At 35.0% G+C, this 25,414-nt stretch overlaps 1 protein-coding gene across 3 annotated transcripts in view; it reads right to left on the reverse strand.

Moving 5' to 3' along the window:
* Window positions 1-25,414, reverse strand: part of HIBCH (3-hydroxyisobutyryl-CoA hydrolase) — a 76,189-nt gene that overhangs the window by 40,914 nt on the left and 9,861 nt on the right. For 2 of the 3 annotated variants that reach the window (XM_090281750.1, XM_090281770.1), the window contains exons 3-6: window positions 19,307-19,447; window positions 17,464-17,548; window positions 14,734-14,814; window positions 9,241-9,293 (exon numbers count right to left, since the gene is read on the reverse strand). In XM_090281750.1, the coding sequence (XP_090137876.1) occupies window positions 9,241-9,293; window positions 14,734-14,814; window positions 17,464-17,548; window positions 19,307-19,447 (360 nt within the window). Of the gene's footprint in view, window positions 1-9,240; window positions 9,294-14,733; window positions 14,815-17,463; window positions 17,549-19,306; window positions 19,448-21,576; window positions 21,732-25,414 lie in introns of those variants that run through there. The other variant, XM_090281760.1, reaches the window with a different exon arrangement.

The raw sequence follows: 25,414 nt of genomic DNA on the forward strand, positions 1-25,414 counted from the left end.
TCAACACCAAAAAAAGAAACAATCAAACTTAAAATTTGGCAAAGGACTTGAATAGACACTTCTCCAAAGAGGACATGCAGATGGCCAATAGGCATGTGGAAAGATGCTGAACGTCACTACTCATCAGAGAAATGCAAATTAAAACCACAATGAGATATCACCTCATACCTTCAGAATGGCCATCCTCAATAAATCAACAAACAACAAGTGCTGGTGAGGTTGTGGAGAAAAGGAAATCCTTTTGCACTGTTGATGAGAATGCAGATTGGTGCAGCCACTGTGGAAAGCAGTATGGAGCTAACCTCAAAAAATTAAAAATAGATCTGCCTTTTGATCCAGTGATCCCACTTCTGGGGATATATCCAAAGGAACCCAAGACACTAATTCGAAAGAACATAAGCACCCTATGTTTGCTGCAGTGTTATTTACTATCACCAAGATATGGAAGCAGCCCAAGTGTCCATCAGTAGATGAGTGGATAAAAACAACTGTGGGACATTTACACAATGGAATACTACTCAGCCATAAAAAGAAGAATATTTTACCCTTTGCAACATCATGGATGGATCATATTATGCTAAGTGAAATAAGCTAGTCAGAGAAAGACAAATACTGTATGATTTCGCTCATATGTGGAATCTAATGAACAAACTGAACTAACAAGCAAAATGGAGACAGATTCATAGATAGAAAGATGGCAGCTAAGGCGGGGAGGTTAGGGGATTGAGAGATTGAATAAAAAGGTAAAAGGACTCATGGATATGGACAACATTGTGGTGATTGTGTGACCAGGGGGTAAAATCAGGCTAAAGGGTAATGGAAAAAAATACAAAAAAAAATTTTTTTTAATTTAAAAAAATAAATAGTAAAGAAAAAGAAAAATAAGTGTCCTAAAATGAAAAGAGCAAACAGCAACAGTTAAGAAAGCAACAAATTCAGAAAGGCATACAATGGGATGATGTGATGAATGCTTACACAAAGAGTCATGGATCTAAATTCTTATCAGAGAGAATGCGTAAGCTCTTGCCCAGAATGAATACTGCATCAGTATCGGAGTATGTACGAGACCTTCCTCGCCATCATTTAGGATCCTAAAGGGTGCTTTGATATAGGTATATACTTTTGTTAAAAATTCAAATAGATTTTTCATCATACATTATTTCACTATGCTATAAAATTTAATACCATAACTATAAAATAAGTTTCGTAATGTTTCTCTGGAAAGGTAGCACTCTAGTCAGGCTTCACAGTAAAAACAAAGTCTTTTTTATTTTGCTTCCCGCATTAATGTTAATAGGCTAATACTGCATATTAATGATATTAATATATTAATTAAATAAATATTAATGTCTTTTTAGAGACTACTATACAGAGACCAGAAGCACTTTTTTATCCTGCTTTAACTACACATAATTCACATTATTTTTGGACAAAAATTATATTCAACAGAAACAAATAACTGAGGTAGAAATATTTAACAGTCTACCATTCTTGAAGGTATAGCTTTACTCTAAATAAAAGAACCAGGAAGATATTTGAAAGTTCTTAAGAGAGTAAATCTTAAGTGTTTTCATTATAAGGAAAAAAATTTGTTAATTATGTGTGGTGATGGATGTTAACTAAACTTATTGTGGTATTCATTTCAAAATATATACATGTATCAAATCACTATGTTTTATACATAAAATACATTGTTTTATGTGAATTATATCTTTTCTTTTTTTAAAGCAGGGAGTAGAAATATGAATTTCACTGTCCAGTCTACAAACCTAAGTAATCCTTGCCTCCTTCTCCCCTTTATCCTTCATATTCAATCCATCATCAAATCACACCAAGTCTCCTCCTAAATATCTTCCTTATATCTAATTTTCTGCCTGTTCATCATCTCTTACTCAACATGGTGGAGGCAGGGTGAGAATGGCACAGGGGAGAGGGTCCTGCCACTTACCAAGAACCTAGGGTGCTTTCACAGTTAAAAACAAAATGAACCAGAATCCTGACCAACCTGACTACAGGAAATGGCCAAGGAAAAGGGAAAAGAACCCCCTGCAGATCTGAGAATCACCAAGTTGTGAAAGTTGCCAAGACAACCCATAACTCTAGAAAGTCAAAGTTCTACTTCCCAGAATTCAATACCTTATAACAGTGATTATCAACTGGTGCGTCACAAGAATTTTTAAAACATGCAATACCTGACTATTTGGTCAGGGGCACTGACCTCTTTTCTCTTGGAATGGTAAATTTAAAAAATGACAACAGCCAACACAATAGCCTTCCAATGTGAATGAATCAAAGTTATATCTATTTTTTGTTAGACTGGCAAAAAAATTTGTTTTGGTGTGCCATAGAATTTTAGTAATTAGTTTATGTGTCATGAGATGAAGGTTGAAAATCGTTGCCTTATCATGAATGGGGGTGGGGGTGGGAAGCAATGAAGCCAAGTTCCTGTTAAGGAAATAGAAGCACTTCCCAATTCTGTATTTAGTAATCCTGGATTAAAAGTCAGGGGGGAAATAAAGAATAAAGGGTTCTATCTAGTTAGGGAGCAGGATGAGATCAAGTTAAACATCACAGGAAATATCCGTTAAAAATAATTCAGTGCCATTTTGAAAAATAAAACACAGTGCCTACCTGAGAAAACAAATGACCCTAAAAATTTACTATGAGAAATCCTGCAACTAAAAGCAATCCTAACCCTTCCCTAATACGGCAGAAGGAAATCTAAGTAGAGAGAATCCCATGGAGGAAAGGGAAACCTATCCCTCTCTATCAAGAAAAAGACATCCATCCACAGTTGGAGAAAGTTCAACAGTGAACACACAAAAAGTGAATGCATATAAGCCCATTGTCCATACACTTAGAAATCCAAGGGATAGTCCCTCTCTACTCCTCCTTGCACAGCTTCTATTGTGTTACTAATATTTCAGTCCTGAACAAGTCTCTTTTTCATATCCTTCTTTGTCTGATTATTTTTCCTCATCAAAGAAATAATAAAGGACCGGTTTAAAACGGAGCTGGAGCTGCCAAGCCAAAGGAACTGCCTTGCACCTCTCATGCCTCAAACCTCTGGAACTTTTGAGTTGGGCCTAAAGCAACACTGTGCCCCAAAAAACTATTTGCAAAAGTAACAAGAAAGTAGATATAAGTACAGGACTGATGACTACAGGTCTAAAAAAAAATTTTAATTGTTAAGAATTAGCATCACTATGTTCTGTTATCAGCAGCAATAAAAATGCCTTCCTTCTATTGATGTAATTGTTCCCTTCGCTTTCTCATAAATAACCATTGCCTTTATTTCCTAACCAGAACATGATTTGGGCTTCTACCTGAATCAATGCTTCCCAAATAGCTTTTCTTTTTCTTCTTTTTTTAATCTCGAATAAATGCTTGTTGCTTCTCACCTTGAAACACCTTTTTATTTTGTGATTGCACTGCAGGACCTCTCCTTAGTCTCTGACTGCTCACCCTCTATTACTGCACATCCACTTCACATCTAGTTTTACCACACTTGTGCATAGCTACTTCCACCCTAAACCTGCAAAGGATCACAGAGCTCATCTCATGTATGACATATTCATGTATCTGAAATCAGGTCACCCTGATCTACACAACCAGGCTTAGCAACAATAATGTCTATCAACAGACATGCAACTACAAGAAAAGAAAATCACAGACTAATGTTCCTGATGAACACAGATGAGAAAATCCTGAACAAAATATTGGCAAACCACATTCAATAATACATTAAAAGGACCATGATTAAGTGGGATTTATTCTTGTGTTGCAAGGATGGTGCAACATATGCAAATCAATGTGATACATCACACTGACAAAATGAAGAATAAAAATCATGTAATAATCTCAATAGATGCACAAAAAGCATTTGATAAAATACAATATCTTTTCATGATAAAAACACTAAGCAAATTAGGTATGTAGTCATGGACCACGTAAGTACATTTCTGTTGATGACAGACCATATATACCACAGTGGTCCCATAAGATTACAATGGACCTGAAAATTTCCTGTCGTCTAGAGATGTTATAGCACAACTTGTGGCCTACAGTCATATAAAAGTACAGCACATACAATTATGTACAGTACATAACACTTGATAAAGATAATAAATGACTATGTTACTCATTTATGTATTTACTGTACTAACTACTATACTATACTACAGTACTTTTTAAAAGATATTCAACCAAGGACCTTTTTCTTTTTCATTGCTTTTAGAGAGAAAGGAAGGGAGAGAGAGAGACCAAGACAAACATTGATGTGAGAAAGAAATATCAATTGGTTACCTCCTGTACGCGCCTGGACCAGGGACTGAACCCACAACCTAGTATGTGCCCTGACCAGGAATCAAACCCATGACATTTCGGTTACAGGATGATGCTCCAATCAACTGAGCCAGATGGGTCAGGGCATTACAGTATGCTTTCTGTCATTATTTTAGAGTATACTCCTTCTATTTATTTTTTACAAGTTTTTTGTAAAACAGTATGCTATGTTCCACTGACAGCAGTCTCATATGTCTCATGTCTACTGCATCGCTTGATGGCATCATTTTCTCTTGTGCTTGATTTAATCTCATGTTGTTTTGCACAGTAAGATGCTATACAGGCCTACAGCCTAGGAACAATAGGCTATATAATATAGCCTAGGTGTATAGTAGGCTATATCATCTAGGTCTGTGTAAATACATGCTATGATATGCACACAATGATGAAACTGCCTAACAACATATTTCTCAGAATGTACCCCTATCTTTAAGCAGCATATGACTATAGATGGAATGTAACAACATAATAAAGCCCATATATGACAAACCCACAGCTAACATTGTACTCATCAGGGAAAAGCTGAAAGCTTTTCCTCAAAGATCAGGAATAAGATAAAGATGCCCACTCTAGCTACTTTCATTTAACATAGTACTAGGAGTCCTAGCCAGAGTAATTAGGCACGAAAAAGAAATAAAGGGCATCCAAATCTGAAGGGGAAAAGTAAACTCTTTAAGATGATATGATATTATTTAAAGAAAACCCTAAAGAATATTAGATAAATAAATTCAGTAAAGTTGCAGGATACAAAATCAATACAGAACAGTGAGTTGTGCTTTGATATATTAATAAATTTTCAAAAAAGATATTTTTTAAAATCCCATTAACAATTTTTAAAAGAATACCTAGGAATAAATTTAACCAAAGAGGTGGAAGATCTATACACTGAAAAAAATAAGACGTTGATGAAAGAACTAAAGAAGACATCAATAAAAGATATTCTATGCTCATGGATTGAAAAAATCTTGTTAAATCTTGTTAAAATGTCCATAGTACCCAAAGCAATGTACAGAGTTAATGAAATACCTCTCAAAATTCCCGTGGCATTTTTCACAGAAATAGAACAAACAACCTTAAAATGTGTACAGAACCACAAAAGAGCCCAAATACCCAAAGCAATCTTGAAAAAGAACAAAGCCAGAGGCATCACACTTCCTGATTTCAAACTATATTACAAAGCTATAGTAATCAAAACACTATAAAACTGGCATAAAAACAGACACCAAGATCAACGTAACAAAATAGAGTCCAGAAATAAAGCCGCATGTATATGGTCAATTAATTTTCAACAAAGGAGTCATGAATATACAACAGGGAAAAGACAGGGTGTCTTCAATAAATGGTGTTGGGAAAACTTCACATCCACATGGAAATAAATAAAACTGAACTCCCATTTTACACCATAAACAAAAATCAATTCAAAATGGATTAAAGACTTGAATGTAAGATCACAAACCATAAAAATCCTAGAAGACAACAGAGGGTAAGTTCCTTGATGTTGGCATCAGCAATTATTTTTTGGGTGTGGCAGCAACAGCAAAGTCAAAAATGCAAAAACAAACATGTTACTTACATAAAACTAAAAGCTTCTACACATTAAAGGAAATTGTCAACAAAATGAAATGAAAAAGCAGCCTATGGAATAGGAAAAAAACATTTGCAATATTATCTGATAATGGATGAATATCTAGAATATACAAGGTACTCATACAACTCAACAACAACAAAGAATCTAATTAAAAAGTGAATAAAGGATCCAATACAAACATACAAAATGGTCAAGAAGTGTATAAAAAGGCATTCATCAGTAATTATAAGGAAAAGACAAATCAATACTACAATTAGATTATCACCTCACACCTGTTACAATGTCTATTATCAATAAGAGACAACAAATGCTGGAGAGGATGTGGAGAAAAGGGGACCCTTGTAGATTGTTGGTAGGAATGAAAACTGGTACAGACACTAAGAAAAACAGTATGGAGTTTTCTTAAGAAATTAAAAATAGAACTACCATATCATCCATACTAAACTAAGCTGAACTCAAAAGATACTTTAAAAATTTTAACTCAGATAATAAAATTATTTCATTTGTTCTTTCATAAGCTCTCAGGTTCTATTAAGTAATTAAACATTAAGAAAAAAACACAGCATTTTATAATAAAAATGGTTTCTTAAAGTGTCATCTAGTCAATTGTCACTAACAGCAGAAAAAAAATACCTTTTAAAAATGAACAAAGATGCAGTTATGTCTTCTAGACCTTTGAAGTACATTAATATAATCAAATCTTTAAGGACTGTTAAATCTTTTCATAAGAAAAGGACATATCTCAATTGATCAGCAACTAATCTTAATCTGATTCAGTAGCTCCCATTTAACCGAGTACTAGTCAGTTTTCCATGTGTCTGGTTTGTGTCCCAACAAAACCATTTGGGTATTGAATCGGCTCATTGTTTCCATTCCAATTCCCACTTCTGTAATCATCAGAACATACCCCCTTCTAAATATGCCTTAAAACTTTTAATTTTCCATTATATTGATCACAAAACCCTTTAGCTAGCAGCATCTTAAGAACACTTAAAAAAACACAACAATAATACCATACTGCACATACATTTGAGTTGGCTTGGGGAAGCTAACTTTGTTTCTATTGTGAAATGCATTGGAAGGAGTGAAAAGAATGGAAGAGAGGGAGGGGGAGAAAGTAAAAGAAAGGGAGGGAGCAAGAAAGGAAATAAAAGTTCTTTAAATCCAATTCAGTTGGGAGGAAAATGTGGGTGACACTACATGTATAGAATAAAAATTTAAGGATTTTTCTCCGTTCTATATATACTTAAAATCAATCTTAATTTTTAAAGCAAATTTGCCTTTCTGTTATATATTAACTGAGAAAATATAACTTCAGCTATTTAAAATAAAGTGTAAAGGAAATTAAAAATTGGTCTCCCAAGGAAACATAATAAACTAGTCTTTTAAATTGTTATTCATAAACAAACTGTTTCTTTCAGAAACAGTGGAATGATATCTTACATAAATTTGTTCAACCAAGTGGAGAAGCATTCAGAAACATTCATTTTTATTTTACCATATACCAAAATATTGAGTAAATATTGAATTTCTGAAATAAAACAGAATTAGCCATCTTCTCTACAAAGTGTTATGCTCTTCTTCATGATGGATAATAAAAGACAGTAAAACTGTCACTTTCCTTGCTGGAAAAAAAAAATTTTTCTATAGTAAAAAGAAAAAAAAAATTAAGCTCTATGGCGCCATCTTTTGGACTGCTGAAGTTTTCTTAAAATTTTTTTCTTATAGAAAACTGAAAAGAATCATGATACAATTATTATTTGTATACCTTTTCTTAAGCCATATTTCTCTACCTTACTCTCATACTTCCATATTAGTTCAAATTTTTTTAAATATTAACATATTATGTTAAAATATATATAAGTGATATTTAAAAATTAAGTATAATAAAATTCCATTAAAAATTCTGAAAATTAAGGCCTTTTGAATAACAAATTCTGTATTCTCAACACTTTATGGTAGTGGTTCCTAAAGTGAGGAGTCTCACTATCATCAGCATCATCTGGGAACTTGTTAAAAATGCAAGTTCTCAGGTCACACTTCAAACTGACTAAACTGGAAATGAGGGTAGGTGGAGGGGACTGTTTTAACAAGCCCTCCAAATGATTCTGACAGAAGCTAGCCTGTGGAAACCATTGTCTCACGACTGAAAAAGATCCACAGATAACACTGAACCACACACTGGTTAAGAATCCTTAGCAGATCAGCAGTTCATAACCTTCACATTGGGATAACCAGGGAGTTTTAAAAATGCCTGGGTCCCACTCCAATATTTGATTTAATAATTCTGGGAAGTGAATAAAGCCTGGGCACTGGGATTTTTAAAGACTCTCTAAGTGATTCTAAAATATAGCCAAGGTTGAGAGCTGCTGATCTAGGAGATTAATTTTCAAAAGCTGGATGGAATTCACTAAGAATCCCTTGATCCTGCTTTCTAACCACAGCTGCGAGTGAAATCCCCTCCCAAAATGATGTGCAAGCTCTAAGCCAGTCCCAGTGCCCAACAGGCTTCATCTAGCACAGTTCCACTAGAAAAAGAGGGGGACTTACATTTCCAATGACTAAATCTCTGAAATACTGGAATAGGTAAAAGTTTAAAATTCTACTCTTTAGCCTCCTCTTACCTATCTAAATCCTACTTTTCCTGCCATGAAAACTCAGTCTGACCTTTCATTTCTTTAAAGGTTTGTTTTTGTTATCGTCAATGCCATACAATTTACTACTTGTCTGTAATTATTTCATGTTTTCTCTAACTCCACATCAAGTTATTCAAGGCCAGTGACATTTAAGACTTCTTTGCAATAGCACAGACTCAAAATAAATATTTGTCAACTGATATAAATGTAGTTTCAGAGAACTTCACAAAATAGTCAAACACTTTCATTAAGGTGGGATTTTGTGCAACAGATACAATAGGCAACCACATCCCCACTATTCAGAGTCCATAAAACACTCAACATTCCAGTTTCTCTTCAAAAGCTGTTGGAAGCAATCAATTTACTTATAAGCAGAAAAGGGGCTCTACATTTTAAAAAGAGATTCAATGAGTTCTATTGGTTAAAGAAGCTTGCTAAGTCAAGAAAATAAAATAGCATTTAACATAATTAAGAACATTTTCTTTTGGGTGGAGACAGTCTAAAAGTGCTGTAAGTAAATATTATTTCCCAAACCTGCAAGACTCTAAAATCCTAACATGATTTTGTTTCAATGAGTTTCACTGTATTATATTCATCACTTCACTTTTGTTTAATAATTAACTTAATTTCTATTACAACTCACGTATTAACAAGGAGAGTAAAACTACTTACCCCACCCATTATAATTCCATGAACAAGTGCAACATATGGTTTCTGGCAAGAATCTAAAAGAAACAGAGCTAAAATTAGTTGCAATGTTTAAAAAAAATTTTTTTTTTTCAAAAATCACAAGTCACATAAACTCTGAGTAATTTCCCAATGAAATTTTTGCAAGAGATATCAAAGTAGGCTAAATGTATGGCTTGTAAAATGTTCTTTTAAAAATGTCAGTCCATAAACAATCCTGATCATGTTCATTATCATTTAATAACTCAACACTTCAGTTTCAAATAAACGAAAGCCTTGTTTAATTCAGCTGTTGAAAAATAGAATTAACTGCCTTGTAAGCCACTGATGTTTATATACACAGTTGTATTTTAAAGAACATAATTTGTTTTTTACACATATGAAGTAGTATCTGGGTACAAAGAGGAGTATAGCCTAAAGGAAAAAGCATGGACTGGAAGTCAGAAGCCCCAGATTGTAGTCTCAGCTTTGTCATTAACTGGCAATTCAACTATACTCAATAGACATACTGGCATTAGGCATAAATATACATGTTTATATGTGTGTATGCACACAAAGAAGTTATACAAGGCCTGTCCAGAAAGTATCCAGCCATGTAACATGAAAGACACATATTTATTGAAGAAGATACAAGAAACATTGTACATAGGACAATGGTACCTCAGTCCTCTCCAGAGTAGGCACCTTGGGACCTCACACAGTTCTCCCAATTGCCATCAGCTGCCCCATCTTATTTTCCTGAATTTCACTGATGGTCTGAAATCTCTTGCCTTTCAAAGGTGTTTTCAGTTTTGGTAAAAGCCAGACATCACAGGGCACCAAATCTGATGTTTCACAAAATGATGTTTTACAAAAAAACTCTGCACAAGGTGTGATGCATGAGTGGGCACACTGTTGTGATACAGCTGCCAATCACCAGCTGTGGTCTTCTGAATCATCTGAATATTTCCCTCAGAAGAATGTTCAAACTTAACGTAAAATCTGATGCAGATCTGCTGCTTTACTCAGTTATTTTGAATGCTATGGCCACACGGTATACACACTCACTCAACGGCATCTACCGTCCTCACTGACTAGGCACAGTGAAGTCGTCATTGTTCACGCCATGTGCAATTCCAGTCCACTCTCCTTGGCAGCCAGGTTACATCAACGTCATGCAAACTGTTCTCATTATATTAACAATGGCGGGGCTTTTCCCAGACCTCGTATGCATGTCATATATGTGCATATCACATATAATATATAGATAAGTTTCCTCATCTATTACATGACAAAAACATATACAGCCTCAGAAGTCCCTTCCAGCTCAAGAATTCTATAAACTTTTACTGTATTCCTCCTCCACCTTTTCCCCTGAGAGAGGGAATTGCTCACAACATAAATGTAAATCATCAAGCTTCTGTTGTTGCCAGCATTACTTCCTTACCAAAGCCAATGTAAAACTGCAGTTTTGATTCACCTAACACTTCTATAAATATTCTCAATTTGCCAAATAGGCCATCAAAGCACAAATCTAATTTCACATTCATAAGGACTTCCACAGACCCCAATTTTGAACTATAATTCCCTAGACACTAGGGAAAGAAATTTATTTATTTAAATTTCTTTATTGATTGCTTTTCTTAGAGGGAGAGGGAGGAAGGGAGAAAGAAATATCAATTTTTGCTTCACTTATGTATACATTCATTTATTGTTTCTTGCATGTCCTTTGACCTGAGGTCAAACTTGCAACCTTGGCGTATTGGGATGACACTAATCAACTGAGCAACCCAGCCAGAGTGGAAAGAAATTTCTCTATTGATTAAAATGCAGACACACACACACATACACACTTCAGTTAGAGATACATATATTTCAGATACAAAATATCAGAATAATTTATGTAGAACATAAAGCCAGAATTAGTCAAGTTCTTTATTGTCTAAAATGTCATTACAATATACAGAAATTTACTTTGAAGGCTCTCTGTACATTAAAATTTTACCAAACCCTCTTTTCAAACTACTTAGAGCTGTTTTTTCAATCTCCTTTTATTTAGTACAGAACGACACTGTCTAAAATAGTAATTTAGTACCTAGATTTAATAACTTATGATTAAATAAAATTTAAACTTCAGTTTTTTGATCACACTAGCTCATATCAAGTGCTCATTAGCCACATGTGGCTAGTGGATATCATATTGCACAGCACAGATATAAAATATTTTCATCACTGCACAAAGTCCTAATGGGCAGTGCTAGTATAAACTTTTAAAATAAAGAGAACATTCTAAGTAAATTTAATATGTACAATTTTTAGACTTAAAGAAGTGAGAAATATCCATTCACTTTGGCCCATGAGGTGAAGTAGAAAACAGCCTCTTTCCCCTACTCGTATGTTCAAAGCAAAACAAGGGAAATCCCCAGATGCCAGAAATAAATTAAAAAGACATGTCAATAGCTCAGTGGAAGTTACAGTCAAAGATGATAAGTGAGTGTGTATTTTTTTTTTCTCCATTGGGAATAAATTCTGGGCCACATATCTTATGCAATGAGCTACCCACACAAAGCCTCAGGTTAGGAAGAGCTAGTCAATATATAAAACATGACTAGAAAACTCAACTAAGTTCCAGCCAGGAAGAGAGAGAAAAGTCAAAGAAAGTAGATGCTCAAGCACTGGATAAAAAACTACCACGAGTGCACCTGAAAATACAAAACAAAACAAAACATCCCTAACAAATTTAGAATGGAAGTAACACCCATAACCTGGTAAGAAGCACCTAGAAAAAGATTACACCAAAGAATGAAATTCTAAATGTTTTTCCATGGACATCAAAAATAAGACACTACAATTATTCAACATTATAAAAGAAGTCCTAGTCAAAATACAGCAAGAAAAATCATAACTATAAAAATTGGAAAGAAATATGAAGAAAAAATTATGTGCAGATGGTAGAACTGCCTAGTAGAAAAGCCAAAACTACAGAAATATCATTAGAATTAATAACAAATCAGACGCGTTGCTGGACATAACATAATATTACAATCAAAAGCATTTCTATATGCCATATAGTCCATTAGTAAATGTAATAGGAATATTACCATTAAATGTAATAACTAAGAAAAACAAAACAAACAAAAAAACAAAACCATAAGCTACTAAGAATAAAACTCTTTTGCCCTGGCCAGTGTGGCTCAGTAGATTGAGCGCTGGCCTGCGAACCAAGGGGTTGCGGGTTCGGTTCCCGTCAGGGCCCATGCCTGCAGTGTGAGCCTGGCCCCTGGTTGGGGGCATGTGAGAAGTAACCACACATTGATGTTTCCTTCCCTCTCTTTCTCCCTCCCTTCCCCTTTCTCTAAAAATAAATAAATCTTTTTAAAGAATAAAACTCTTCTAAAAGGGAAGATCTTCATGGAGAAAATTACAGAACGTAATGAAAGGACATGAAAGTCAACCTGATGAAAATGTTCTAAAACTGGTTTATGGTGATAGTTGCACAAGTTTACTAAAAGTTATTGAATTTTAAACTTAAAATGGGTTAATTTTATAGTATTTAAATTGTAATTCATAATTTTTTAAGTCTTCCACAGGAATAAACAAAAAGATGCTACATTCATGGATGGCAAGACTCAGTATCAGAGATACTAATTTCCCCAAAATTAATCTAGAACTCATTATCATTTCAATCAAAATCTCGATAGAATCTTTTGTGGAACCAGACAAAATAATTCTAAAATTCATACGAAAAATCAAAAGTCCAAGAGCAGCCAAGAAGATTCGAAAAGGGCAAATTGTCCTAGCTCATTGAGACATACATTAAAGCTATAATAATTCTGACACTGTAGTTTCTCATCATTAAGTACAAACAAATAAATCAATGAACAAAGCAGCCCACAAACATATCTGGTCATATATCAGAACTTGATATAAACAGAGGTATCATTAAAATCAATGAGGGAGGCAAATAAACTTTAATAAAAGGTATGGCAACATCTGGCTTTCTAGCTCAAATATAGAAGTTAGATGTCATGTGCAAAAAAAAATTTCAAGTACATTAAAGACTTAGGAATATAAAACAAAATATTCAAACTATTAGAAGAAAATATGAAAGAACATCTTAATAACCTCTGTTAAGGAGATATCTTTAAAAAGCAGAAAACACAAAAGAAAAAAATTGGGTACATTGCATCTCATCAAATAAAAACATATATATCAAAAAATAACTTAAAGGAACAGACTGAGGGAAATGGACTTGTAATAGGTATGATCTACAAAAGTGAAAAATCCAGAATACATAAAGACCTACAAAGTCAGAGAGACAAAAAATAGAAAGATGAACAAAGGATAAAAATGAAAATAAAATCTAAATGCTTGAGTAACATAAGAGAACACCTTCTACCTCACCACTCTTCAATGAAATATAAATTAAAGCCACAATAAAACATTAAACATGTAAAGTTTAACAAAAAATAATTAAAAGAATGAGTAGAAAATAAAGTCTTGGATTTTTGAAGAAGAATTTGGAAACAAATTGAAGATGTATAAACTCTATGATCCATCCATTCTGCTTCTATTATTTTCTACAGAAACTTTTGCACATGGACATGAAGGGGGCACGTAAGAAGGTACAACAATTTATACAGGTAAAAATTCTGAAATCTAAAATATCCATTAATGCAGAATAAATAATATGGAATATATTCATAATATTGACTGCTATGGAACAGTTACATTCCACATTATTAAAAACTTAGGTTATATATACATTAAGGTAATATTTAATTAAATTTCAAAATAAAAGTTATATTATTTGCTCATAACTATATAGTAAAAATATATAGTATGATCTAGCAGGATAAACTACAAATTAATGACAATGGTTGCTTCTGAGGAGGGATAATGGTTGCTCCTGGGGAGAGAAAGAAACGGCACTGAGGAAAGCAACAAAGTAAGCTGAACTATAATTTAAAACCTTGTAGAATTATATTTCTTTTATGTAAATTGTAAAACATCAAGCAAAATAAAATACTAATGTCTCTTCATTCTGGGCTGGTGGGTACACATGTACTTATTTATTATGTCCTATAATTTAACATTTGAAACACATGCTTGGTAAAACTGCTGCTTTACTTCCAATAAAATATGGAATATCAACTATAAAGAAATTTTCCTCCCAACGTTCTGCAAGTATTAGGAAATGATACTTCATTTTACACAGAAAACTGGGACCCACATTTTTTGTTTTCCAAGAAAGCCAGTCACAGGATCAGAATTATGTTTTTATATTGACTGAATGACATAGAGTAGGTAAGCAGAGCCTACTAATATGAAAGTGGGAACTATTTTGGAATGAGTAGACAAAATAGGTTAGTCAAATGTATTTAAACCTGGCACATAGTAAAGATTAAATAAGAGCATCTATTGATTACATTTTTAATAATTCATACTGTGCTGCTTTTCTTGATTTCATTTTCAAAGCTCTCAGCAAAGCACACATACCAATGGCATTGTTTAGCATATATTCTTCTCTGAAGAAATCCTGCATTATCTTCTGGTTTGCCTTTGCACCTTCTGTGATTGCTACCAAAAAAAAAGGAGAAAAAGAAAAGGATTACAACTTTTTAAGTGTGTTTTCTAGGAGAAACTCTGGAATGATCTGTTAATGTTTTAAAGTTGCCCATGTCACAGACACATTATAGTTAGCCCCAGATCCATAATCCAATGTCAAAACATTAAGGCAAAAAGTCTTAAGAACTTCTTACAAAGTGTTACACTTAAATTAGAAGTTATATATTGCTACAAAATGCATTTTAACTATTTTCTGTAGCACCTGAACAATACATCTTAATACAAAGTATACATACACACAGAGAGAAATATATATCGAGGTCTGTCTGGAAAAGTCCAGCCATTGTTAATATAACAAGAATGGTTTGCACGACACCGATGTAACCAGGCAGCCAAGGAGTGTGGACTGGAATGTGCGTGTGTAAAGAATGACAACTTCACTGTACCTAGCCAGTAGGGGCGGTAGATGCCATTGAGTGAGCATGTGTACCGTGTGGCCATCACATTCAAAATGACTGAGTAGAGCAGCAGACCTGCATCAAATTTTGTGTTAAGCTTGAACATTCTTACAAGGAAACTATTCAGATGATTCAGGAGGCTGAAGCCATGGGCCACTGGTGATTGGCAGCTTCACCACGACAATGTGCCCACTCACACATCACAACTTGTGCAGAGTTTTTTAGCGAAACATCAAATCACCCAGGGGACTCAGCACCCCTACAGCCTAGATTTGGGGCCCTGTGACTTCTGGCTTTTCCCAAACCTAAAATCACCTTTGAAAGGTAAGAGATTTCAGACTGTCGATGAGATCCAGGAAAATACAACAGGGCAGCTGATGGCGACTGGGAGAACTGTGTGAGGTCCCAAGGTGCATACTTTGAGGATGACTGAGGCGTCCTTCGCCTATGTACAATGTTTCTTGTATCTTGTATGTTTTTCAATAAACGTCTCTCTTTTTCATATTACATGGCTGGATACCTTCTAGACAGACTTCGTATATTCTATGTAGTTAAATATTTCTGACACATTCATTTCACCATGAAACATTTATTGAACATCTACTAAGTATCACCTGTTTTAGATGCTATAGATAACAAGAAAGCAATATAAGACGGTTGCCTTGAAAGTTCAGATTAATGAGAAAGATTACTAAAATACAGCTATGCTCACTATGAGGTTGAGTGTTATGGGAATGGGAGCAGGGGAGGTATAATTAAAAGAAGTCTTCCCAGAAGACACAGTCTGAGACAAGTTTGAACAACAGGCATTTCCTAGAAAGTGACAAGGGCACAGTTTGAGTAAAGAAAGGAGTACCCACAAAGGCACATAGGCAAGAAAGAATAAAATCAAGAAATAAGTAGTTTTAAAAGACTGAAGGCGAATGGTAAAAGGTGAGACTAGAGATGTAAATGAGATATTAATATCCTTATTAATAATATAAAGGAAATATATCTTCTCAAAGATGTTGCTACAACATACTACTTACTATGAGGCTTAATAAAAAAGTGCTCAGTAAATATCTGAATTATAAATAGTATCAAGTGGTTTCATTTCTATGGCAATATTACCCAAAGTTCACATCTGCTGTATTCTTACTGCAGCCAATGTCAATACGACTACCAGACCATACTCTCCCATATATATATTGCAAGCTCATCTGCCTTTTCCTATCTTGAAGTCCTATGAGAATTATTATTAAAATACAAATTAAATGTATAACATACACGTTTGTTCTTTTACGGGAAAAAGTTACACAAAAATTGTTGACTATAGAATTTTACACTAGCTCTAGCACTCTAATATTATCTTCCTTTAAAATGTTCCAAATATAGACTCCTTTTCCTGGTTTTTAAAAGAAAGATTTAACATTTTTTGTCATCCTGAAGCTTTCCCTGATAGATGCTCCCCCCCCCAAAAAATGCTCATCTATTTTCTTTTATTCAGTCCTTACCATTGCTTATCAATTCTAAAAGGAAAGTACAGATTGTATTGTGTGTTGAATCTCTTTTACCTCAAAAATCTTCTTATCTGATGGGCATATGTTTAGTTTCTGTTATTTTTTTAAATCATTTTTTATTTTCCAATTATAATTGACATACAATATTATATTGGGTTGGCCAAAAAGTCTGTTTTGTTTTTCTGTAAAAGACATATTTTTCACTTTCACCAATAATTTTATTAATTGGGAGATTTTGGAGTATGTTGGCTATCTCCCACTATTGGCTTCTAGTGGGTAGAGGACAGAGGTGCTGCTAAACATCTTCCAGTGCATAAGACAGCCCCACAGCAAAGACTTATTTGGCCACAATGTAAACAGTACCAAGAAACTTCACAAAGTCCCTTTACATTTTTCACACGTTCCCCCAGTAACTCTCCCATCTGGCAACTGTCAAAACATTTTCTGTATCTATGAGTCTGATTTGTATAGTTTTTTTTTTTTTTAATTCGTTATTGTCATTTTTCTAATATTAACTACAAAAGGTTACATCTTTTAAAATTTTCCCTTTTCTAAATTAACTACATGAAAATATATTAACTTTAAAACAAAAAAAATAAATTCTAAAATCTATCACAAATTATGAAGTACTACAAAAATTTGTTAATACTTCATCAGTAGAGAGGGGATAAGATATTTAGGTGAGAGAAAAAAAAGTTTTTTACCTACGATATCACCCCCAGCACAGAAGGCCTTTCCACCAGCTCCCTTTATAATGATCAGGAAAGTTTCAGGATCTTGTTCCCACTTCTAAAAAGAAGATGGTATAAGCATATTATCACTACAAACTCACTGAAGATATATCCACTTGCACAGATAGACATATATATATATATAATGTGTACAGACAGATACAGCATATGGATATACTACTTTTGCCCCATGCTGTGTATATATTCATATATCATAAGCTTTCTAAAGCGTATCCAGAAGAATGAATCCCAACTTCATTTTCTTTCCTGATATAAATTAGGAGCTATTCCAATAAAGTTCCTAATGACTACCTTTTGTGATCCAAATTTCATGATAGTTCTGAAATCTTTGCCATAATAACTTTTAGACAAAGGTAAAAGAAAAAATACAGGCTTAATAATACTACATGTTACATAAGTTTAGAAACCTGGTGAACGAATCAATCCAAAGACTGTTGATAAACAGAACAATAACCTTTCTACTATGGTAATATAGGGCTCTGACCTACAAATTTTTAAGTAACAGAGTAAAAACACACAGATCAAGTCTAGAAGTAATGTGGGGTTGGTAAAGACAGCTAGTAATTAAATAGGATGAACGAATCAATAGCTAATGTCAATTCAAAAGACTAGAACAATGGACCAATGAAAAATTAGTTAACTAGAGAGAAAAATTAACAGGAACTCTATAAATTCTACACTGGAGAATAAATATATAAATGCACAAGGAAGAGATGTAGGTGGATAGTTGTGGTTTCCAAAAGGTTAATGCACACCCTGGACAGGGAGCTCAGCTGGTCAGAGTATTGTCCTGATATGTCAAGGTTGAGGGTTTAATCCCTGGTCAGGGCACATATAAGAAACCACCAATGAATGCATAAATAAGTGGAACAACAAATAGATGTCTGTACCTCTCTCTCTCCTTCTCTCCCTCCCCTTCTCAAATCAATAAATTTTTTTTAAAGCAGAAAAGGTTAATATAATACTGGACTACATTAGCACATAAAAATATGGCATTCTAACATGGAAATGTCTTCTTTCTTCCATTTTGGTCCAACTCTAACCTGAAACACTTGGCTTATTTCTCTCTATCACCTTTAAGGACACATTATAAGGTATTCCAAACAGATACAGCAAAATGGAAGACAGACTCATCAAATGAAGAATTAAGAAATAGGTAACCAGGGGAGAACTAGTATTTGTGTAACATCTATGTGGCTGACCATATTAGGTACACTATTTTACTTCATCTTCACAACAATCCTATGAAATATTATCATCCCTATTGCACAGCTGAAAAAAGAGAGGCACGAAGTGGTTGGTATTCCTAGTCTAGTTAATAAATAGAAACCCAAGTTTCAAACACAACTAGCCCACTGCACCTGCAGTTCACTTAGAATAGAAAAGCTTATGGCGTTCTCTAATAAAGGCTGACCAAGCAGTTAAAAAACAGTTGTGTTCAAATCAAAGAGCTGTCATGTGGAAGCAGACTGGATTTGTACACTCAGACCGCCAGAGACAGAACCAGTATTACTGGTTAGATGGTCAGAGAAATAAGGAGTGGAAGAACATAAAAAGAAACTTAAAGCTATATAAAAGTGGAAGGGGCTGTCTCATGAAGCAATGAATTACTTTCTGTCACTAGGGGTGCTTCAGGTTAACTACACAGGGAAAGCACTGAACACTCAAGAATTAATGGAGCTTGGGCACTGATCCCAGAAAGTCCAATGATTATATGGGAGAGAATGTTAAGAAATGTACTATTAAGATATGTTTTTTAAATTATCCATATAATTCCTTTAAGAAAATTACAAACCTTTAGCTGTGGATAAATCTGCCGAATCATATTAAGGTTCAATGCATTTAGGCTCTTTGGTCTGTTCAGTGTTATCACTCCTGCACAACCTTTTTTTTCCAATATTACTTCTCCTGCTGCATCGGTGTGGTTGGACATTCTCTGTGTAAACAAATAACAACTTTCAAATAAAATTCATTAAGTTTTTATCACAAGACAACATCAAAACACACATATAAAATATCAATCTTTCACACAATGTTAATGGTAATTAATCAAATGGACATAAGTACATCTTACATATTACATAAGCTTAGAAACCTGGTGAACAAATCAATCCAAAGATTGTTGATAAACAGAACAATAATCTGACAAAGATTTCTAAAGTGATTTACATTCCAAAACAAACTATACATACCTCTTAAATCTTTTAAATTTTACTTCTAAGTGAACTGAGTCAACTTGAACTCTTAAATCTTTTAATGTATTACTGTATACCAAGCAATATATCAGGTACTTGGAAAGCAAAGATGAAGAGAGAGAGCAAATAATTAAATAATGCAGACTACAGTAGCTACCAACAACTTGGGGGAAAAAAGGTGATATCTGATCTGGGCCTTCATGTATGCCAAGAAAAAGGAAGATGAGAATTCTAGAGAATAGTACATGCAAAAATATAGCAAGGAATATTTGAAAATATTACAATGTTAAACCCGACCAGAGTAAAGGATGGTTGAAGAAATGAGAGATGGATAAGTAGGAAGAATAAGTAGTGTGAAGCCAGGTTATAAAACAACAGACTTGCATGTCATATAGTTGTAAACAACTTGCCTATATGCTTACAGAGGGCCCTCAGACACCATAACTTAATCATCAGGTCTCAATGCTCATGTAATATGTAATATAGTACTAATATAACACCTGAAAGTAACATGTTTTAAACTACACAGCAATTTCTCAGGTTTCTGCAATATTCAACTATCAGGGCTAACGGCGCGACCTACTTAATACATTCCTTTAAGAACACTGCTTTAAATTTCACATGGGAACAATGTACAATAAAATTGAAAATCAGCTTAAATTGGAAATTTTTAACTGGAGAATGTATACTTATTAACAAAAATTAATAAAACCTTAAAGTCCACATTTTGACAGCATTAAGCAGTATTGTTGCACAATGGTTAAGTCTTCCTTTATAAAATCATGTTGCATATTTAATGTTGCAGTTAATTTTATTAAAATTAATTATCAGTGCCCCGGCTGGTGTGGCTCAGTGGACTGACCGCCAGCCTAAGAACCAAAAGGCTGCCAGTTGGGTTCCCAATCATGGCACATGCCTGGGTGGCTGGCCAGGTACCCAGCTGGGGGTATGCAAGAGGTAACCAATTGATGTTTCGCTCACTTATGAATGTTTCTTTCCCTTCCCCTCCATCTAAAAAATAACATAAAATAAAATAATCTTAAAAATAAAATTCCCAGAAAAAAACTTAAACACTTTATATTCATTTAAAAGGGTATCAGGAAAGGCCATTAAACAACAACAAAAAAAAAAAACAATTGTATCTTTTCAATTCAATTAAAGTTTAAAACTATAACTATTTTGAGATATATTTTTAAACAAATTCATAAATATCAAAAAGTTTGATATCCTGTGATATCTAGAATATGAGGAAATAGACATACTGTGGGAGCATAAACTACTATAGCCTAGGAAAAATATCTGAAAACACATTTTAAAAAAGATTTTATTTATTTGTAGATAGAGGGGAAGGGAGGGAGAAGAGAGGGAGAGAAACATCAGTGTGAGAGAGAAACATCAATTGGCTGCCTCTTGCAGGCCCCCACTGGGAACCGATTCACAACCCAGACATGTGTCCTGGCTGGTATCAAACTGGCAACCTTTCCCTTTGCAGGGCGACACCCAACCCACTGAGCTACACCAGTCAGGGCTGACAACACACCTCTTAAAGCATTATTTGAACCAAGTCATATTTATTAGCCAAAAAAAAGTTTCATGACTGTTTTAACTGTACAGCTTAACATAAATTATCACTGAGCACCAGAGGCAATCTTTTAAAACTCTATTATTTGGTTTGAGTTCAGAAATGTTGAAAGCTGAAAAGAATTATCCTTCATACTTTATAGCAAGGTGGGAAAAGCTGACAGACTACAAATTAGTGACTTATGGTGAACTGAATCAGAATACTGTCTGTCACAAGGCAAAAAGGCCTCATAAAATCTGAAGAGAGACAGGTGCCTTCAGAGAGACAAAGGTCCAGAATGTTGCATACCTCAGGCAGAAGCCTTTAGGAAAATTAACTGGCATTTTTTATTACTTGCTGGAGGCCAAGAGTAGGCAAATGTGATAGTATCAATGAAGCTCCTGGGAGTCACAGCCATGAAGAGTTCTCACTCTAGCAGCCTTTTCATCTGGAATCCAATCAGGCTTTCCTGGGGAAGCTCCCCTGCATGGTGCTGGGTGGAGGAAGGAAACAGCAGACACAGCTAAATCCTTCTCCTTCATTTTCCATACAGAACAAAAGGCTAAATCTGCAGGGAAGTGAGGAAGGAAATGGAGCCATACAGGGGTGACAGAGAGGGCCTGGATGGATGCCTGCATATGCAGTAGGTTGTATTCCAGGACAGTAATATCAAATTTGAGGAACCTGCCTGTTTATAGCAAGCTGTAAACAAGCCTACTCTCTGTCCCAGAGGGAGACTGTGACAAATGAATATAACTAAATTGCACCTGTATGACATAACCTCACTGGAGTGACTGTGGTGGTAGTGGCAGGATAGATGACCTGACAGTGATTTGATGGGAAACTGTAAGGACAAATACAAAAGGAACTACTGTATGTATACATCAGTGTTGTGCCCCAGTTGGTAAATCTGATTTTCATGGGGCAGGTTAACAATTTTGAAACTGCTCTGCATGTATACTGAGGTTAAACAAGTTAACAGTAAGAGTCACTGTCAGGAGGACAGGTACAGATATGCAAGGAGGGATGGCTAAAATGAACCCTACCTTGTGGTACTAAATTAAAAGTCATCAGTATGAGACATCAGTATGAACTCATGTTTATACACACACAGGACAAATGCAGGAACAATATGTACGTTCACATGGGTTAGTATACAGGGTGTCTGTGTTCCAGTACACATACATTATCCTAGCTCTATCCTCCAAGAGAAAGTCATGACACCCCAGTAGTAAAGAACACTCCCAGAGCTCAGATCTTGATCTCTAAATGCAATTCTCAAATAAAGAAAACCATGGCTCCTTGGAGAAATGGCTGATTCCATGGCTGAAATAGGGAAAACATGAGAGGAGCCCAGAGCACATCTTCTAGTACCATGTCTCCTAATTTTCTCTTTTTATAAGGACAACAGTCACATTGAATTACCCCAGTAATCTCTACTCCAGTATGATCTCATATTCACCAATTAAATCTATAATGACCCTATTTCCAACTTGGTGGTGGAAGAAGCCATCTACCATGGGCCCTGAGGTTTCCCCACATTCATTGTGGACCATGCCATGAACCCAAGGGCCTGACCACTCTGTTTGGGTTATTTTTTAGGGTCATATTTGCTCAAGCAACTTTGAGAAAAAGGTAAGGTCTCCCTCTGGGACACAGTAGGCTTGCTTACAGCTTGCTAACAGGCAGGTTCCTCAAATTCAGTAATACTGTCCTGGAAAACAACCAACTGCATAGGCAGGCATCCATCCGGGCCCTCTCTGTCACCCCTGTGGGACTCAGGGAACATGGAAAGCTAATAAAAATATGATGCTTAATGTGCTCCTTGTGCCACTAATAGCAAAGTCCTTTGTCTGAACTCAAGAGTTTCATGTCTTCTGCCAGCATCCATGAAACAGTAACAGGCTATTAGCTTGTAATTGGGATAAAATCAAATCCTAGACCCAATGTTGTCCAGCTAGCCCAAAAGCCCTCCACCTGCCCATTCCAATCATAGCCCCCCCCCCTCCCTGCTACAAAACAACAACTGTCCTGGTTTTTATAGGAAGTGCAAAATGTGCATCCATAAATGTAATCTGTCCATTTTATAAAAATGGATATATCTTTCAAGTCTTTTAATCTGTAGGTGCACCCTCCCTTTATTTTCCTTACACCTTGCTGGAAAGAAAACAGGCCATTTCTGTAAAACTTCCCAATATGGATTTTGCCAACATTATATGTATTTATTTTTAGCAGCTATGCATTCTTACATACCAATTTATCAGTCCTCTAGTGATAATTTCCACTTTTTGCTATTGCAATGATGCACAAATATCTTTCTAAAGTATATTTTATTGATTATGCTATTACAGTTGTCCCAATTTTTTGTCCTTTGCCCCCTTCCACCCAGTACCCCCCTCCCCTCCAGCATTCCCCCTCCTTAGTTCATGTCTATGGATCATGCATATAAGTTCTTTGGCTTCTCCATTTCCTATACTATTCTTAACAAACCTTTTCCTCCATTTTACCCCCTTCCCTTCCCCACTGATAACCCTCCAAATGATCTCCATATCTCTGACTCTGTTTCTGTTCTTGTTGTTTGCGACATTTTTATGTTTTTGTTTTTTAGATTCAGTTGTTGACAGTTTTGAGTTTGTTATCTTAATGTTCATAATTTGGATCTTCTTTTTCTTAAATAAGTCCCCTTAATGGTTCATATAATATGGGCTTGGTGATGATGAAGTCCTTTAGCTTTACCTTGTCTGGGAAGCACTTTATCTGCCCTTCCATTCTAAATGATAGCTTTGCTGGATAGAGTAATCTTGGTTGTAAGCCCTTGCTTTTCATCACTTTGAATACTTCTAGTCAACCCCTTCTTGCCTGCAAAGTTTCTTTTGAGAAATCAGCTGATAGTCTTATGGAAACTCCTTGTAGGTAACTCATTTCCTCTTGCTGATCTTAAGATTCTCTCTTTACTGTTAATCTTTGGCGTTTTAATTATGATGTGTCTTGGGGTGGTCCTCTTTGGGTCCAACTTGTTTGAGACTCTTTGTGCTTCCTGAACTTATATGTCTATTTCCTTCACCAAATTAGGGAAGTTTTCTTTCACTATTTTTTCAGGAAACTTTTCAATTTTTGCTCTTCCTCTTCTCCTTCTGGCACCCCTATGATTCAGAAGTTGGTACTTTTGAAGATGTCCCAGAGTCTTCTTAAACTCTCCTGTTTTTTTTGTTTTGTTTTGTTTTGTTTTTGAATCCTTGTTTCTTCATTCTGTACTGGTTGACTGTTTATTTCTTATCTTTCTTCTCTCAATGTGATTGATGGCCCAGGTCACCATAGCCCCATGAATCTGGATTCTGTCATGTCTTGCTATTCCATCTGTGTGTATATGCCTAAATATGAATTACTGACATTGTTCTAAGTGCTTTTTCCAGGAAGCTTATCCACCCCATGTATATCAGCTGACTAAAATAACTAAGGGTAGAAAGGGATAATCCAGTCTTCATATACCCATCAGCAGTTAGACTTAACTGAGAAACGCTATGCCAGAGGCTATAGAGTGAAGTAGATTAAGTCTATGGAGCCAGATCGCCTGGATTCAAATTTCATCTCCTATTTATTAGCTGTGTGACATTAGGGCATATTACTTACCTCTCTGTCCCTCCACTTCTAATGCACTAAATAGGAATAAGGCCATAGTCCCTTAATCAAAACGCCTTGGTTCCAGATGTGTTTCAGAATTCAGAAAATTTTCTAGATTTTGGAAAGATAACAAGTACTATTACGTACTGTATGAAACACCCCAAGTCGAGTCTGGGTCAGTACATTGCAATCAAATGCTTTTAACACTTCTGCACCAAACCATCAATATTTGCACTAGTTAGGATAAAAACAAAAAAAAGCTTCAAGTCCTATTCTGACACCAAATGCATTTACCACAAACTTTTGTTTCTGAGGTTTCAGAATTGCAGATAAAAGATCTGCGGTATTTACTCCATAGGACTATGAGAATCAACTGAGCTAACATATATCAAGTACTTAGAATAGCACTTGGCATACAGTAAGTATTATATCAGTAACTTGTTGTTTTTATATGCAAGGTACTTTTCAGGCTGTATAAAGGTGTCTTAGATTTGTGCTGCTATAACAAAAATACCATAGACTTGGT

Source organism: Furipterus horrens, unplaced genomic scaffold (genome assembly GCF_987537825.1).
Source record: "Furipterus horrens unplaced genomic scaffold, mFurHor1.1.pri manual_scaffold_1, whole genome shotgun sequence".
In the NCBI taxonomy this organism is placed as follows: domain Eukaryota; kingdom Metazoa; phylum Chordata; class Mammalia; order Chiroptera; family Furipteridae; genus Furipterus; species Furipterus horrens.